The 15,660-nt window shown below is 62.2% G+C and overlaps 2 protein-coding genes across 12 annotated transcripts in view; one reads left to right on the top strand and one right to left on the bottom strand.

Moving 5' to 3' along the window:
* Nucleotides 1-10,375, top strand: part of MARK2 (microtubule affinity regulating kinase 2) — a 56,006-nt gene extending 45,631 nt beyond the window's left edge. For 3 of the 9 annotated variants that reach the window (XM_088832378.1, XM_055415672.2, XM_055415677.2), the window contains exons 9-19: nucleotides 203-322; nucleotides 421-520; nucleotides 598-710; nucleotides 1,703-1,835; nucleotides 2,091-2,272; nucleotides 2,600-2,697; nucleotides 3,482-3,643; nucleotides 4,261-4,518; nucleotides 5,578-5,604; nucleotides 7,530-7,574; nucleotides 8,213-10,375. In XM_088832378.1, the coding sequence (XP_088688504.1) occupies nucleotides 203-322; nucleotides 421-520; nucleotides 598-710; nucleotides 1,703-1,835; nucleotides 2,091-2,272; nucleotides 2,600-2,697; nucleotides 3,482-3,643; nucleotides 4,261-4,518; nucleotides 5,578-5,604; nucleotides 7,530-7,574; nucleotides 8,213-8,573 (1,599 nt within the window). In that variant the 3' untranslated portion in view covers nucleotides 8,574-10,375. The remainder of the gene's footprint in view (nucleotides 1-202; nucleotides 323-420; nucleotides 521-597; nucleotides 711-1,702; nucleotides 1,836-2,090; nucleotides 2,273-2,599; nucleotides 2,698-3,481; nucleotides 3,644-4,260; nucleotides 4,519-5,577; nucleotides 5,605-7,529; nucleotides 7,575-8,212) is intronic. The other 6 variants (XM_055415673.2, XM_055415679.2, XM_055415675.2 and 3 more) reach the window with 6 other exon arrangements.
* A 676-nt stretch (nucleotides 10,376-11,051) lies between these two features.
* On the bottom strand, nucleotides 11,052-15,425 carry RCOR2 (REST corepressor 2). 3 transcript variants are annotated; one of them, XM_055415682.2, is made up of 12 exons: nucleotides 14,895-15,425; nucleotides 14,127-14,183; nucleotides 13,770-13,850; nucleotides 13,478-13,530; nucleotides 13,229-13,390; nucleotides 12,988-13,112; nucleotides 12,826-12,895; nucleotides 12,522-12,737; nucleotides 12,145-12,222; nucleotides 11,954-12,011; nucleotides 11,585-11,814; nucleotides 11,052-11,467 (listed from the first exon to the last, which is right to left on the bottom strand). In XM_055415682.2, exons 1-12 carry the CDS (start codon nucleotides 15,019-15,021, stop codon nucleotides 11,150-11,152), a joined length of 1,575 nt encoding a protein of 524 aa, XP_055271657.1. In that variant the 5' UTR covers nucleotides 15,022-15,425; the 3' UTR covers nucleotides 11,052-11,149. The 3 variants fall into 3 exon arrangements, with proteins under 3 accessions (XP_055271657.1, XP_088688505.1, XP_055271658.1); XM_088832379.1 differs by having other exon boundaries at nucleotides 11,052-11,814; XM_055415683.2 differs by lacking the exon at nucleotides 11,585-11,814.
* Nucleotides 15,426-15,660: the final 235 nt, after the last annotated feature.

The following is a 15,660-nucleotide window of genomic DNA, read 5'->3' as shown; positions in this document are numbered from 1 at the left end:
GGGATTGCAAGCCTCGGGCTCCTCAAGCCCGCGGGCGTGGGGTATTTGACAGCACTGCCTCTCTAGTGAGGGGCCCCGTCCCAGGCCCTCTGCCTCCTATCATACTTCGTTTCTATCTGCCTGGACAATCAGACTATCAGGAGTCTGGATGTTAGGTTTCGTAGACCCTTGGCCTTGGGTGATTTAAATTTCCCTCCTACAGGAGCTGCGGGAGCGGGTACTGAGGGGGAAATACCGTATTCCGTTCTACATGTCCACAGACTGTGAAAACCTGCTCAAGAAATTTCTCATTCTCAATCCCAGCAAGAGAGGCACTTTAGAGGTGAGCAGCCTGAGACCGTCTGGCCAGGTCCTGGGTCCCAAGGAAACCTCCAGGCTGAGTTCTCCCTCTCTGCCCTTCTCCTTCCCTTTGCTCCTCAGCAAATCATGAAAGATCGGTGGATGAATGTGGGTCACGAAGATGATGAATTAAAGCCTTATGTGGAGCCACTCCCTGACTACAAGGACCCCCGGCGGACAGGTGAGGCTGTGCTGGGCAGTGAGGTTGAGCCTGCCTGGGACTCAGGACCTGCCTTAATTGTGTGCCCTCCTGTGCAGAGTTGATGGTGTCCATGGGATACACGCGGGAAGAGATCCAGGACTCATTGGTGGGCCAGAGGTACAACGAGGTGATGGCCACCTATCTGCTCCTGGGCTACAAGAGCTCCGAGGTGTGTGCCCCTACCCCGTTCCCGTGTGTGCCGTCCTCTGGCTGCAGCAACCCCTTGCTTCTAGCAGCTGTCGAGGGCAGACCTCATCTCCGAGTAGCTGTGTAGCTGTGCTCTCTACTGACTAATCTTAAGCCCCACCTCTGGGGGGCACTGAGGCCCCTCTGGCCTTTCATCAGTGGTTCAATAGGAAAGCTGATGGGGTCGGGCCTGGGTCTGGGTTACCACATGGTGAGTATATCTAGTTCATCCTGTGTTGGTTAGGGTCTCGGTCCATCTGGGTCAGTTCTTTGTTGCCCCTAGACGTGTTTCCATGTGTTTTGTGTCTCTCCGTAGCAGGAAGTCTCAGAATTTTGGGTGCTTTGTGTCTTAAAGGAGCCTTGAGTCTATATTGCTTCTGCTTAGTGCTCATGTCTGGGAGTGTGTATCTGGGGGCCTATACGTCCGTCCCTCGCGTCTGTCCATCTGGAGGCGTCATGATTGTTGCTCTGCTTGTCTGGGTCACCATGTTTGCACCCAAACCCATGGGTCTCTGTGGGAGTCGGGTCCTGCTTACCATCTGTGTGTCCCACTTGCACGCACGTGTGGCCTCCCTGTCCCCCTGGTGGTGTTAGACTCCTTTTCTTGATTGTTGGCCTGCTCAGGAGGTATTGGGGTGTGCCTCTGAGTCTGAAGAATGCTCATTCTTGCGCGTGTGTGTCTGTGTCCCTCTGCGGGCAGGGGTCTTTGTGGGGAGGTTGCTGTCTTTGGCTGTTGGTCAGGGTCCGCGTGGCTCCTTGTTTCTCTGTGTTTGTCTGGACGCACTTTGGTCTTGCGGTGGCTCTGTGTCAGGCAGGAGCGGCGTGGGGCTGGGGCCCCGGCAGGAGCCTGCATCGGCACTTTGGTCTTGCGCTGGCTCTGTGTCGGGGAGCCTGGTGGCTCTGTGTCAGGCAGGAGCGGCGTGAGGCTGGGGCCGCCGGCAGGAACCTGCATCGCTCCCTCTTGTGTTCTCGCAGCTGGAGGGCGACACCGTCACCCTGAAGCCCCGGCCTTCCGCTGAGCTGAGCAGCAGCGGCGCCCCGTCCCCCTCCCACAAGGTGCAGCGCAGCGTCTCCGCCAACCCCAAGCAGCGGCGCTTCAGCGACCAGGGTGAGCACTGCCCAGAGTGGCAGGTGTGCGGCTCACCCCTCTCCTGAGGGGCTCTGGGGGCTTCAGATGGCACAGCTGAGTTTCAGTTCCTGCTCAGCCCTTATTAGCGTGTCCTTGGGCAGGTCACTACAGTACACTTCCCTCCAACCCCGTGAAATGGGCTTGCCGGCAACACGGTCGGAAGCATGAAGCACTTGGTGGGTGTTCAGTGTGTCTCCCTTGCCCTTACCCATTCCCACCGTCCCTCTGGCCCAGCAGCTGGCCCTGCCATCCCCACTTCTAATTCCTACTCTAAGAAGACTCAGAGCAACAACGCAGAAAACAAGCGGCCTGAGGAGGACCGGGAGTCAGGACGGAAGGCCAGCAGCACAGCCAAAGTGCCTGCCAGCCCCCTGCCTGGCCTGGAAAGGAAGAAGACCACCCCCACGCCCTCCACGGTGAGCCACGCCCCCTCCCCCCCCACCGTCCTGGCCAGCCCCGCCCTCTTTCCCAGGCCCCCACCCCGCCTTCTTGCTATGGGGCCTGGCCTCTCCAGGCAGCTCCTTCCTTAACCAGACCCGGTTTCCTTTGGCTGCCTACCTGACCTTCCCTCCTGGGCCACTTGTGCTTACTATAGAAAACCCTGCCCCCCAGTGTCAAAGCAACATCCTTTCTCCTCCCCCACCACGCCCACCCAACTGCTCATGGTAGAAAGGGGAGAAGGGAGCTGGTTTTGTGACCACTTTGGTTTTCTGTAATATAGCTCTTCCCCTTCTTCCCCACAGAACAGCGTCCTCTCCACCAGCACAAACCGAAGCAGGAATTCCCCCCTGTTGGAGAGGGCCAGCCTCGGCCAGGCCTCCATCCAGAATGGCAAAGACAGGTGAGCAGGCCTGGGCCCTGCCTGCCATCCCCCCGGAGCCACTGCCCCAGCAGTGACGTCTGTCAGCAGCACCCCTCCTTCCCGCTCCCTGGAGTCCCGTCCTGGGTCTGTCCAGTCCAGCCGTCCATACGCCAGCACCTCCCTGCTCCCCCCCAACTCCTCCTCCCTGTGCTCCCATGACCGCTTCTTGCGGGTTACCCTGTGTGACTCAGTGACCATCTCAGCCGCCTTCTTGCTTCTTGACCGCAGCCAGGGCATGGCAACTGTGCTGTTTTGGGCATCAGTGCCCCAGGGACCCCGCCTCAGGCCACAACCCAGAGATGCCCACCTGAAGGGTGTGCACATTGAGGGTGACTCCAGCTGTGCCTGTGAGAGCAGAACCCCCTGACCTTGACTGTCGGTGTTGAGCTCCTGGCTCCTTGTCTTCTGAGCTTAATAAAAACTCCCCTTGGTTGCACCCTGCTCTTTCTGGCAACAGCACATCTTTGTTCTTACAATTCATAGGAGATCGGTGCAGCCCAGGGGCAGTGGCCTCCTGTCAACTTAACCTGCACTCTGGGTTTCCTTCCCCAGGCTCCGGCCCGCTCGCCTTCCTTGCCCTGCCCTCCGCTCCCCAGCCTTGCCTCCCTGGGCTCTGACTTGTGCCCCATTGCTGCTTCTGGGCCTGACGTGCATCCTGCCGAGGCTCCCCTCTGGCCCTTCCCACCCCGCCCTTGCTTCCTAACCAAGCCTCCTGCCCCCACCCGCCCCTAACCCATGCCTCTCCGCTGCTTTTGTCTCCTAGCCTAACCATGCCAGGGTCCCGGGCCTCCACGGCTTCTGCTTCCGCCGCGGTCTCTGCGGCCCGGCCCCGCCAGCACCAGAAATCCATGTCGGCCTCCGTGCACCCCAACAAGGCCACTGGGCTGCCCCCCACGGACAGTAACTGTGAGGTGCCGCGGCCCAGGCAAGTGTGCTGGGGCAGCTGCCGCACCGCTGCCCTCAGCCTGCCCCCCCTCCGCCCCCATGATTTCTTCCCACCTGGGGGTCCTGCTTTGTTCTTGTCATTTTAGCCACAAGAGGTGGCTGTCTCCTGCAGCCAGGAAGTAGAGGGAAGCAAAAGTAGCTTACCGACCCTCCAGTTCTCCCTCTCAGAACAGACATGCACGAAGCCGCCCCAAGGCTCCAGAAGGAAGCCTTTTTGTTCTGAGCCTTCCTGGACTTCCTTAGGATCCAGGGACAGTCAGCATCACAGGGACTCAGTCCTTGAGGGTTGGTCAACATTGTCCCCTGGAGGTTCCAGTCTGCCTGGCTCCCAGGGAGCCACTCCTGTCCAGCCTGTACTGCTCTCCACACGCGTATCCTTCCCTGCCTCCCTCCCTCCCCGAAACCATCTCCTCCCCCTTCCACCTTACTGGTGTCCTCAGTGGTCAAATCCCTTCCTTCTGTGTCCTCTGTGATGGCTGCCTCCCCCTGCCTTAGCTTCTCCCTTCCCTTTTCCCTCCCCAGGGTGCTCCAGCCGCTGGCGGGGCCGCCACCTTGTGCCCTGATGCGTTTCCCCCACCCCCACCTCTCTTCCCACAGCACAGCCCCCCAGCGTGTCCCTGTCGCCTCCCCCTCCGCCCACAACATCAGCAGCAGTGGTGGAGCCCCAGACCGAACTAATTTCCCCCGGGGTGTGTCCAGTCGAAGCACCTTCCACGCTGGACAGCTCCGGCAGGTGCGGGACCAGCAGAATTTGCCCTACGGTGTCACCCCGGCCTCTCCCTCTGGCAACAGCCAGGGCCGGCGGGGGGCCTCAGGGAGCATCTTCAGCAAATTCACCTCCAAGTTTGTACGCAGGTGAGTAGGGGGCCTAGGGCAGCAGAGAGGCTGAGGCCAGGCCCTGCACCTGCCTGAGGGAGGGGATGAGAACACCTGGGGTTAGAGCTGGGATTAGGTCCCTAGGGGGTTAGAAGCAGCCTCAGGAAGCCTCAGAAATTGAGTCTTGTTGGCACCTGAGGCGCTCAGACCTGTCCATCCCTCTCAGGCCTCCCCAGCTCCTCACACAACACCCCTTGTTCTCTGGCCCAAGCAGATGGCCGATGCCGCCTCCTCTCTAGGAGAGTGTGAACTCAGATGCTAAAATAAAAGCCCCCCTCTTCTCTCCTGGGTTCCCATGGAAACTTATATTTGGTGACGCAGCTGCAAAGTCATGAGGCCTGAGCCAGGCTGGGCCGGCAAGGAGAGTTTCTCCTGGTCTCTTGTCTCGCCCCGTTTGACCTCCTTGCTCCCCACCCAGTTGGTTTTGTCTGTCGCAGCCATATTCGTCTGCTGGGCTGGAGGGGGTGGTGGGTGGGGCAGTGTGCCAGGATGAAGGCCACGAGCTAAGTAACTGCTGGGGGCCCAGGGTAGCTCCCATGCAGGCTGCTGCACTCTGACGCTTCCCTGTGTGGGAACCAGGGTGGAGATCCTCTTCATGAGGTTTCTCACTTCTGGCCCCTGATGACCCATAGAAACAGCGTTCATCCTTGAGGGGCGTCCAGCAGTCCGGCCTCGTGGGGTGCTCCCTGTCTCCATCCCCCTGCCACCTCAGCCATCTTAGCGTAGCTCAGGATACAGCAAGCAGGCGGCTTGGAGAGAGTGGGTTTGCCTGCCCTTCCTCCTGTACTTTGCTCTACTCAGCCAGTGTAGCCAGGCTGGGCCCCCTTCCACCTCGGGCTGCAGCTGTGGGGCTGCAGGGTGGGGCGTGAGCAGATGGGGGTGTCTGGGACTCTAGTCTCGCTGAGCGGCTCCTCCGAAAGTGGGGGTGACCCTTGAACCTGTAAAGCCCACTCCCCACCTGCTTATCCACATACCGTCTTGTTGGTTTTTTTTTTTTATTTCTTTTTTTATTTTGTCTTTTTTTGTTTGTTTTTTTAGAAATCTGTCTTTCAGGTTTGCCAGAAGGTAGGCGTTGAGCCCGCTGTGTGTGTGTGTCTGTGTCCTGTGTCCTGCCTCCATCACTAATGCCCCTCTCTGGCTCTCGCGCCCTCCTCCATCTGCTAACCACGTCCGTGTGGCACTCTCTGCCATCTTAAAGGGAAGACGACGACCTCTGACAGGGTGGCCCGCGAGGCCATGGTTGCCCACTGAGGGCAGATGGCTCTGAAAACGATGGGCCCGTCCCCCAGCAAGGGGAACCTTCTCAGGGAATTCTCCCTTTAAGATTGGCTCCTCCCCCTAGCCCCCTACCCCGGGTTTTGGTCACAAGCGTGGTGGGCTCCTCTTCTGGCCGTTTCCCGTGTCTGTGCATGCGCTCTGAAGAAGCTCCACCCGGGTCAGAAGTGTGTCTGGGATGGTGTCTCACTCTGGGTCTCCTGGGCCTCCTCTTCCCTGGTGCCCTGAACTGCAGGTCCTCTGGGATGGCAGGACTTCAGGGACCCTGCAGGGACACTGGGGTGTCTCGGCTTCTGCCTGACACCTCAGGCCCGAGGAGCCTTTGCCTCTCGAGCGGGGCACAGCACCCCCTTCTGGCAGCTCCGTGGAACAAGACCACCCCTCCCCCACCCCAGCAGGCCTTGGGCCTCCAGCCTTTGCTGGGCGGCTGGAGCCGCATCCTCTGTGGACTGTGTTCTCCAGTTATGGCCTGTGGCTTCCCAAGAGCCAGGAGCTGGGATGTCCTACCCCTTCGCCCTGGCGGCAGAGGGAGATCCCCCCGCACTCAGGCGCCTGCCTTCCTGGGCCGACTCCTGGCTCTGTCGCCCCCAGCCCTGCCTTCGTCCTGTCTGGAGGCCTAAGTGGGCCGTATACCAAGCTGAGGAGCAGGCTGGAGCCGTGGTTCCCCAAGGCCGTCAGCCCAGGCCCTACCCTGGGGCGGGGACACCTGACAGGCACCCGGTGCCTGGCTGACAGACGGCCGAGACAGGGTCTCCAGGCTTTCCCCCTTCCGCCCGCCACTCCCCACCCAGCTCTTCAGTGCATGGCTGGCTGTTGACTCATGGGGCCCCAGTGGGGGCCTGCCCTGCAGGGTGCCTCCACCCACGGGGCAGGATCCAGGTGGGGCCCGAGAGAGCAGCCAGGCTCCCTCCCCTGCTCAGCGCAGGCGCCTGCTCGAGGCGCGCTGGTCTGCGTTCGTGTGTCTGTTGTCTCTTTGTGTTCCTTTTACATGTGCCGCTGCTGCTCGCTCTCTCCTCCGTCCTTGCTCTCCTCCGCACTCCCAGTTCCCCGGCTCCAGGCACCCGTCTTCCAGCCAGGAGCTGGAGAAGCCGCTCAGCGGGGCCAGACCTCTTCCCCACCCACCCTCCCAAGGTGTCTGCCCTGCCCTGCCCTCGTCTCCCTTCTGTATCAGCAGATGGCCTGGCAGGCAGGGGAGTTATAAAAGAGGGAGGCAGGCCTGTCTCCAGCAGGCCTCAGGGCCCTTCTCCCCACCATCCAGCCCCAGGCACTGAGCCCCAGGCATACTCCCAGCAGGTTTTAGCCCTTTGAGCCTCCTGAGAGAGGCCTCTGTTTATCCCCTCGCCCCTTTCCTCTAAGAGGACCACAGTTCTGAGACCCAGCCCTGGGGCCCTAGAGCAGGAACCCCCTCCCCAGAGCCCTGGCTGTGGGCTGTGTGCTCCATGAGTGCCCACACGTCTACTCTCCTCCCCGGCTCCTCCTCGCTGGCACGGATCTCTGTGTGGGGAGGGGCAGCCCCCCCACCATGCTGGGCTCCCCTGGAGAGGGACGGTCAAGCTGCTAGCGTGAGGGGCCGCGGGCCACCGAGCCTCACAGCCTGCCAGTGATGGGCAAGTGGCCTTCTGGGCTTGGGTCCCGCCCACCCACTGGTGGCACCTCCCTGGACCCACCCTCACAGAGGTCCCAGCACTAAACTCTCCCTCGCTCTGTTTTTTGAGGAACCTGAATGAACCTGAAAGCAAAGACCGAGTGGAGACGCTCAGGTGAGAGAGGGCTGGAGCCGGCGCCGGCCCCGCGCGGGCCACCAGGCTCGCCACGAGCCTCCTGCTCCTCTCTTCCTTCTGCCACATGGCTCTTCCTCCCGTGCTTCTGCCCTGTCCCCACCCTCGTAGGGCCTCCGTCTGCTCAGAGCACCCCTCACCTCCACTGCAGCAGGTGTGGGCCCTTCTCCTGAGATCCGGTAGATTCTGGAAGCAGGAAGCCCCAGGCCGGGTGGTTGGGGCTACGGACTCCCACCCACGGACAGCCTCAGCTCTCGTGAAGCAGCTGCTTTTCTCTGTCCGGTCTGTGAACTTGTTCAGGGCTGCTGTGTGGTGCTCCCCATTCTTCCCCGACCCTCTCCTCTTTGAAGGAAAGCATGGAGCTATCACCTCGTCAGTCCTGGCCAGGGGCTTGGCTTCTCCTCCCTGCTGCTCTGCCCTGAGAGATGGGGGTGCAGGACTGCCCACCCTCCTTGCCCGCCTGCGCTCCCCGGGACAGCTCTAACGCTCTGTCTTCCAGCACCGCTGCCTCCGGGGCACCCTCCCGCTGTCCTCTCTGGTCTCAGGGTCCATCCAGGGGGGTGCTCCTGTGGGTGGGACACCGCGGCGCCTGCCTGACGCCCTCTCTGCCCTCTCCGCAGACCTCACGTGGTGGGCAGCGGCGGCAACGACAAAGAGAAGGAAGAGTTTCGGGAGGCCAAGCCCCGCTCACTGCGCTTCACGTGGAGCATGAAGACCACAAGCTCCATGGAGCCCAACGAGATGATGCGGGAGATCCGCAAGGTGCTGGACGCCAACAGCTGCCAGAGCGAGCTGCACGAGAAGTACATGCTGCTGTGCATGCACGGCACGCCCGGCCACGAGAACTTCGTGCAGTGGGAGATGGAGGTGTGCAAACTGCCGCGGCTGTCTCTCAACGGTGTTCGGTTTAAGCGGATATCGGGCACCTCCATGGCCTTCAAAAACATTGCCTCCAAAATAGCCAACGAGCTTAAGCTTTAATAGGCTGCCAGGAGTGGGGGGCGCGGAGGCGGCCAGCTGGACTTAGCTGCTGGGGCCGGCGCTCCGCCCGCCCGGGCCAGACTGCAGAGATGGATCGGTGTGTCTCCCCTGCTGGCACTTCTCCCCTCCCCGCCCTCCTCAGTTTTTCCTCCATGTTTGTGGGGGATGGGAGATGGTTCTCTCCCCCTCCCCACGGTTACCCCTGCCCAGATAGCCCCTCTTCCCCCCTCTCTCCCACAGGAGGCAAAGGAAGGGGAGGGAGGGGTGGGGGGGCAGGGCTCCCCCTCGGTACTGCGGTTGCACAGAGTATTTCGCCTAAACCAAGAAATTTTTTATTACCAAAAAGAAAAAAGAAAAAAAAAAATCCCAGCGGCCACCTTTCCCTCCCTGCCCCATTGGGACAGTTGAGACTGGATCTGTGGGGTTTCCCGGGAGGGTGGCTCAGGGCTGGAACACTCTCAGGCAAGAGTGGTGGAGTTCCCTGTCAGGCCCTCCGCCAGGCCCACTTTGGGCTTCTCCCCTCTCCTCTCCTCCTTCCCCTCCAAGCAAACCACCAGAGGTGGCCTTCCCCTGACCTCAGGCCCCTGGGCTGGAGGCCTGGGCGGCTGGGGGCTGGGGCGGGGGTGCCGCGCAGCCCAGAAGCGAGGGGCTGGTGGCGGCCTGGGGCTGGCAGGCTAGGCGCGGGGCTCGGCCTCCCTCCACACTGAATCCTCTGCCCCTCCTTCCCCAGAGGCTGGGCATTTCCTTCCACAAGCTGCTGTGGGGACGTTCGTTCCCCTCCTCAAGAAGTCTGTGCCATCTTCTCCCACCCTCTCCTGGGTAGAAGGCGGGGCTGACCCCAGGGCTGGGAGAGGGGAGGGGACCGCAGGGCAGATGGGCTCCCCGGCCCCCCGGGGCCACCTGGGCTGCTAGTCTCTGGAATAGGGACGATGGCATCCTCCTTTCTGGGAGAGCCTTTGTCTGAAAGCACAGCCCCCTCGCCGGTCCTCTCCCCGCTGCTCCTCTCCATTGGCATTAATCTGGGCACCAGCTAGTTCCATAGCAGTGACTTCCCTCACCACTCATCTCGGCCTTGCCTTCTCTTCCTCACACTGTCGCCCCTCCTCTCAGGAGACACTGCCCGGGGCCTCCAGGGCTGCCTGGCCAAGGCTGCGGAGGGCAGCGGGGCTGGGAGCCTCTGCCCTCCACGGGGTTGGGGGGCAGATGGGCCAAGGGCCTCCCAGCTCGCCGACCTCCGCAGCCAGTGTGGAAGTGGCTGGTTATGGGCGCTTGGCTGGTGGCAGCCGCTGCATCCCTTAATTTATTTCTCTGCTGTTTCTGTTCTTGAGAAATTGGGGGAGGGGGTCCTAAACAGAGGCTGCCTCTACCCTCACCTGAGTTGTACATTTTTTGTGATGGGTTTTATTTTTTATTTTATTATTTTATGGTTTTTTTTTTTTTTTTTGATTTATGATGACTCCACCCCTACTCATCACCCCACTCCCAGGCCTGGCTCCATGGCAAGTTGAGCCCTTGGGTCCCAGGAAGGGGCCTCGCCAACCTCAGCCCTCCCACCCCAAGCCCTGACTGTGGGCTCCGGCTCCTACCAAGGGCTTCCCCCTCCCTCCTTCCCTCCCACTTCCTGCCCTATGGAACAGCCCGGGTGCTCCCAGGGGCCCGGAGGGCAAGGCTTGGCTCCCAAAGGGGGTGGTGGTCGAGGGGGGGCTCCCAGGCAAGGTGGCCCCTCCCCACCCAGCCCCCCTTCCTGCACTTAGTTTCTCCTCTGGATCAAACACGTAATAAAGAGAATGTTTGGAATCTGAGCTGCCTCCTCCTGCTTCTTATCCCAACTGGGCAGGGACCCAGTCCCCATGGGCAAGATATGGCCCAGCCCACCTGCCTTGCTGGGGAGAACTAACTTCTGTCTGGGGGGGAAGGGGCAGTGCCGGGTGGACCCATGGCCCTGACAAAGACACTAAGCCTGGGACCCTTAAACCAAAAGAAGATTCAGTGTGCTTGAACGTTTTATTTTTAAAAAACATTGAAAAATAAACCCATGTCTGCATATGTTCCCAACCCTCCTTTCTGTAGGCTTGTGGGCAGGGGGGCACCCTCAGAGCTCCTCAGCATCCCCTCCCGGACCCTGAAGACAGGAGAGCTACCCCCTCCGGCCCCAAGGGACCTCTCTGCCCACCTCCCCCCTCCAGCACCCTCCCCACCTCACCCAGACTTATTGCTACAAGAAGGAAAAGAGGAAGAACAGCCAACACATTAAACTGTCCTCGCCCCCAGCTCTCACACTATGGTCACTACCCCCTACACACGAAGGGCAGGACCAAAGGCCAAGCCCTGGCAGCCTAGGATGCAGCCATTCCAGTCCCAGCCAGGAAAACAGTACCCCTAGACCCTGGCTGGGCTTGGCCACCAGAAATAACGTGCGGAACCCACAGGGCCAGCTGTGCCTATCGCGGCAGCTCCGGGTCCTCGGAAGGCCTGGCGCAAGCTCTAGTCGCTTCTGTCCTTGGTGAAGCTGGAGGTTCCCAAGGACGCCCAGCCGAGGGGTTCTGGAGCCTCTGGTTGGCGGAGAGCCTCGGGGCTCAGAGCGAGGGTGCTGGAGGCTCCAGAGGAGGGGCTCCAATCAGGGTGGGTGGGGGCTGTGGACCAGGGCGGGCACTGTGGCGGGAGGCAGCCAGGGCAGGGCGGATGAGAGGTGGTGGCGGCTGGTTGGGGGCCAGCCGGGGCTGAAGGAAACGGCCCTGCTGGAGTGGAGGTGGCTGGCGAAGCAGGGTGGGGGCCGTGGGCAAGGGTGGCCTCAGCAGTGGGGGTGGCTGGGACAGCGAGGTGGGAGGGGGAGGAGGGGCCGGCGGAGGGGGCCCCGATCGGGGTCCCGACGTGGAGACGGATGTAATCTGGACCTGAGAGGAGACAGGAGCGTGAGGAACCAGGGTCGAGCACACCCTCAGCCCAGCCTTTAAGGACGGAGGTGGTTCCTCTCCTCTCTCCTCTGCAGCATTTCTCTCTCCCCTTCTCACCTCATCATCTTCCTCTAGGGCTGGGGCTGGCAAGGGAGCCCCTCTCCTAGCCTCCTCCATGGGGACCGGGGCTCCAGGGGCCCCATCCTGCTCGGCCTCCCACTCCTGCAGCACCTCCTCCAGATTGAAGCGGCGCCGGTAGCTCACAAAGAAGGTCTTCACCTGGGTCAGAGTCTTGTTCCCAATCACCTCTGCAATAGCCCCAAAGTCTTTGCCATACCTACGGATGGCTGCAAGGGTCAAAAGGGCAGCAGAGCATGAATACCGCCTTAGATCTAGTTACTTCCCTGATCCTTCCCCTCTGCCCCAGCTCCCTGGGGGGAAGGAAACACTCCTGGGGCCCTCTGTTCTCCCCAGAGCCTCACCCACCTTGTACAGCCAAGAGCTGCTCATCGGTGGTCCAGCGGGAGTTGAACTTGGTACTGGCCTGCAGAGCAAGGCATGGATGCTTGAGACTCAATAGGGAACAGAGAGCCTGCTCTCCAAACAAAACTCCCCTTTCTTGCTCTGCCGCCAACCAGAATCCCTCCTGTCCCCCGAACTTGGAAGAGCAGCCTCACCTCAGGGGGGCGGAGTGGATCAATGCCGCCCTCCAGGGCTTGGCGGAGGCTGCTATTGGTCTGCTTCATGCTTTGCACCTGGGAAGGTTAAGTCAAAGGAGGGCCATCAAACTCCACCCCAGGAGGCCATCAATAGCAACCCTCACCCAGCCATCTACCTCATCTAATCGCTCACAACGATTCAGTAGGGGAGACACTGGGGTTCGCCCTTTTCAAAGACCAGCGTTATTTATTTTTTAATGACCAAAAAAGAACATCAAGTTACCCAGAAGCCCAGAGGATGGGGAAGATGCAGGCTTGGCAACCACACAAACTCCCTTACAGCCCAGCTGCCAACTGTCCTCTCTCACAGCTCCTCCTTTCCCTGGGCCCCCTACCTGGCGCTTGAGGGAGATGAGCTGGGAGTCAAGGCCTCGAAGCGTGAGGTTGGCAAGGTCCGGGCTCCCCGACACTGCGGTGAGGCCCTCGGGGCTGAGGTACATGCCTTTGGGCGGGCGCCTCCGAGTTCTCAGCGGATGGTGGCGGTACTGGGAGCCCTGGGCCTCCTTCTTTCCTGGCCCCGGGCGGGCATTCAGGGGCCGAGAGGGGAGAGGCTGCCAGGAAAAGAAGAGGAGGTGGGCGGTGCAGAGCCCAAGGAGAGGGTGGGCCAGCGGGCGGGCCAGCAGAGCTCTGCCCCCTCACCTCTCTCTTGGGGTCTCCAGCGTCCGGCTCCCCCTCACTCACGGCTCCTCGTCCCTCTTCAAGCTCATCGCTGCTTACACAGGGGCCAAGGAGCGGGTGAGGCAGGGGTTAGGGCCTGCAGGAGCGCCGTCTACCCCCACCTACAGCTTCCCAGGCCCCCACCTGTCTTCCTTGTCCTTTCGGCCCCCAAGCCGCCGAGCCTGTCTGTCCATCACACTGGTCCGGCTGCGGGTCTTCTTCCAAGAGTAGTAATACTTCACCAGGCTGGGAATCAGCTTGTCAGGCAGCTGGGGGCAGGGGGCAACACCAGAGGCTGGAGCCCACCCTTATAAGACTCCAGGCCCCAGAAAGGCTTATCAGAAAGAAGGAGCCAAGGAGCAGCAACAGGGGTGGAGGGCTTTACCATCTGCTGGATCCGCTGGAAGCACTTGCCATGGAAGCCAAAGGCCTGTTCAAACAGCACCTTGTCCTCTACCGTCCACTCATCTGGGAATGGGGTGAAGTTGGCCAGGTCAGCCAACGACTTCTCTACGTCGTGTTTATGCCACAGGAGCATGCCCAGTGCCTGGCCCAGGAGAGAGGAGGACTCAGGCTCAGCTGCCCCCAGCACCGTGCTGTCTCCTCCCCAAATCCCTGTGGGGCCAAGGCTCACCTGCTCGATGTTGTAACCGTGCTTCTCCTTGGCCATCGCAATGTACTTGTCAACTGCAGAGGCGGGAGGAGCCAGCTCTTGGAGGAGGGGTTACAACTCCTAACCCAGGCCTGTCCAGACAGGGGTATGCCCCCAGGGACTAGGCCCCTGACCCTGAGCCCCAGGGCAGGGGTTGAACCCACATGTCTCAGCCTCTAGCCCACTTCTGAGAAGAGCCGGCTGGCGGCTGATAGGAGAACCAGGCCCCCAGCTCCCAAGGGTATGCATGAACCCAGGGTCCCACCCCACTCACGCTTGGCATCTGACACACAGTGGTTGGGGGACCACACCAACATCCCCTTCAGCTCCTTGTTACTGTAGCGTGCGGGGCTCTCTGAAAGGCAGAGGATACCATCACCCGGCTGGCCCTGGCCTGGACCCATGGCCAGAGGGCGGCGGAGTGAGGCCTGTGAGGTGAGGCCCAGAGGGGAAGGAGGGGCAGAGAACCAGACAGGAAGGCAGAACAGGAAAACTAACCATGCCACAGGGCCGGCCACCCACCCCCGCCTGTCCCACCAGTGGGCGCCAGTCAAGGGCTCCCCCAGGTGGGCCCAGGGCCAAGCCACTGGCCCTCAAGTCCCCTCCCTTCACAGCCTGTCCTGCCACTCACCAGGCTTGCACTCCGGAATTACGGCCTGGTAATTGGTTCCAACGCGGATCATGCTGTCTGTGGAGCCAAGGGGAGGCAGTCAGGACTCCAGGGAGGGAGGGCGGGAGGATGGGAGGATGTGGCGGGGGAGGTGGCTGGCCTGGAGTTCTTCCTGACCACCCAGGACACCCACCTTCCAGGAGGCTCACTTTTCCCTGATCATCTCCTCAGTTACCCTCAATCACAGAAGGAACTGGAAAAAGGAGAGACCTTGCCTAGCTATAGCCCTGGGGGGTGGGGGGGAAGGATAGGGGCCAGTTTTAAAGCCCAGGCCCAGCAGAGCCCTTTGTTCTGAGTTGGTGGGGGGGGGGGGAGGTGAGGGGTTGCAGGGCTGCCCCTAGACCTGGACCACAGCCCTGCAGGGAATCCAAGGCTCCTCCCCACCACATGAGCCTCACGGCTTGGTGTGGAAGTGTCTTTCCAGCTCCTGCCCCAGCCAGCCCTCAGTCCCCTGCAAGGTGGTAAGGTATGAGGAGCCTAAGCTGTGAAAGGGAGGGACGGCTGAGTACCTCGGGGGCTGAGGGCAGGGAGGAGGCAGGCAGGACCGCCTCCCCGGCAGCTAGGGGCCCAGCCTCCAGATTCCCGGTGCCGGCTTGTGGGGAGCAAAGCAGAGGCTACGATTCAGGGAGGGCAGGAACCATGCCTAACAGTACCCCTGGGGTCGGCAACTGTCCCCCGCGCCCCCCACCCCGGGCCGGTGCGCCTTTAACCCCAGGCAACCGGGCTCACCGTGCGAATGCTCCTCCTCGCTGCTGTCATCCTCCGAGTGCGGCTGTCCGCCGTTGGGCGCCGTCTTGGCCCGGCTGCGGGACAGGATCCCGGAGCCCGCACTCGGCTTCTCCATCACAGAGGGCATTACCCCCGCCCAGCCGCCCCAGGGGGCGCGGGAGCCTTCGCAGAGCCGCGGTGGTGGCCGCGCTCGCCTGGAGTGCCGTGCCCGGCCCGGCCTGGAGGGGTCGCCACTGAGGCTACGAGAGGCAGGAGGTCAAGCGTGGCCAGGGTCCGGCGGGGCAGGAGCCCGGCGGGCAGCCCGGCGCTCTCCGCGACCCCCGGAGGTGAGGGCTTCAGAAAAGTTTGTGTAGAAGTGGGGTACGCGGCGGAAGAGCCGCAAGGTCCGGTGCGGCTGCGGCGCGCTCGCTCTGTACGCCCCCACGGAATTGGGGGCTCCCCGGAGAAGTCGGGGCAACCTGCCCTCGGGGCGCCCTGGAGCCCCCGCTGCCCGCCTGCCCACGCAGTTCGGCGACCCGGCGCTGCGGCGCAACTGCCGCCCGCCCCCGCCCCCGCCCCTCCCCGCGAGCTCCGCGGCTCTCGGCTGCACCAGGACGCCCCAGCCCCCGGGCGGGGACCCCTGTCCGGACCCGACCCCCGCCTGCGACGGCGGCCGGCGGCCGCGGCGGCGGGACGGCGCGCACGGCGCGCGGCGCTGGGGCAGAGTTGCCGGGAGGCGGGGGAGCGCAGCCGCGGGCGCCGCCTCGCACCCTAGCCGGCGCGCTCG

The sequence above is a fragment of the Moschus berezovskii genome, chromosome 25 (genome assembly GCF_049115385.1).
Source record: "Moschus berezovskii isolate FMDL1 chromosome 25, NW_MosBer_1.0, whole genome shotgun sequence".
In the NCBI taxonomy this organism is placed as follows: domain Eukaryota; kingdom Metazoa; phylum Chordata; class Mammalia; order Artiodactyla; family Moschidae; genus Moschus; species Moschus berezovskii.
Note: the sequence above shows the minus strand (reverse complement) of the source record. Positions and strands in the feature narration are given on the sequence as shown.

Coding starts and splice junctions, on each gene's coding strand:
- RCOR2 (XM_088832379.1), bottom strand. CDS start 15,021: ATGCCCTCTGTGATGGAGAAGCCGAGTGCGGGCTCCGGGATCCTGTCC. Junction 13,113..13,228: donor TCCAGCGGATCCAGCAGATG/GTAAAGCCCTCC, acceptor CCCTGCCCCCAG/CTGCCTGACAAGCTGATTCC. Junction 11,815..11,953: donor GCAGCTCTTGGCTGTACAAG/GTGGGTGAGGCT, acceptor TGACCCTTGCAG/CCATCCGTAGGTATGGCAAA.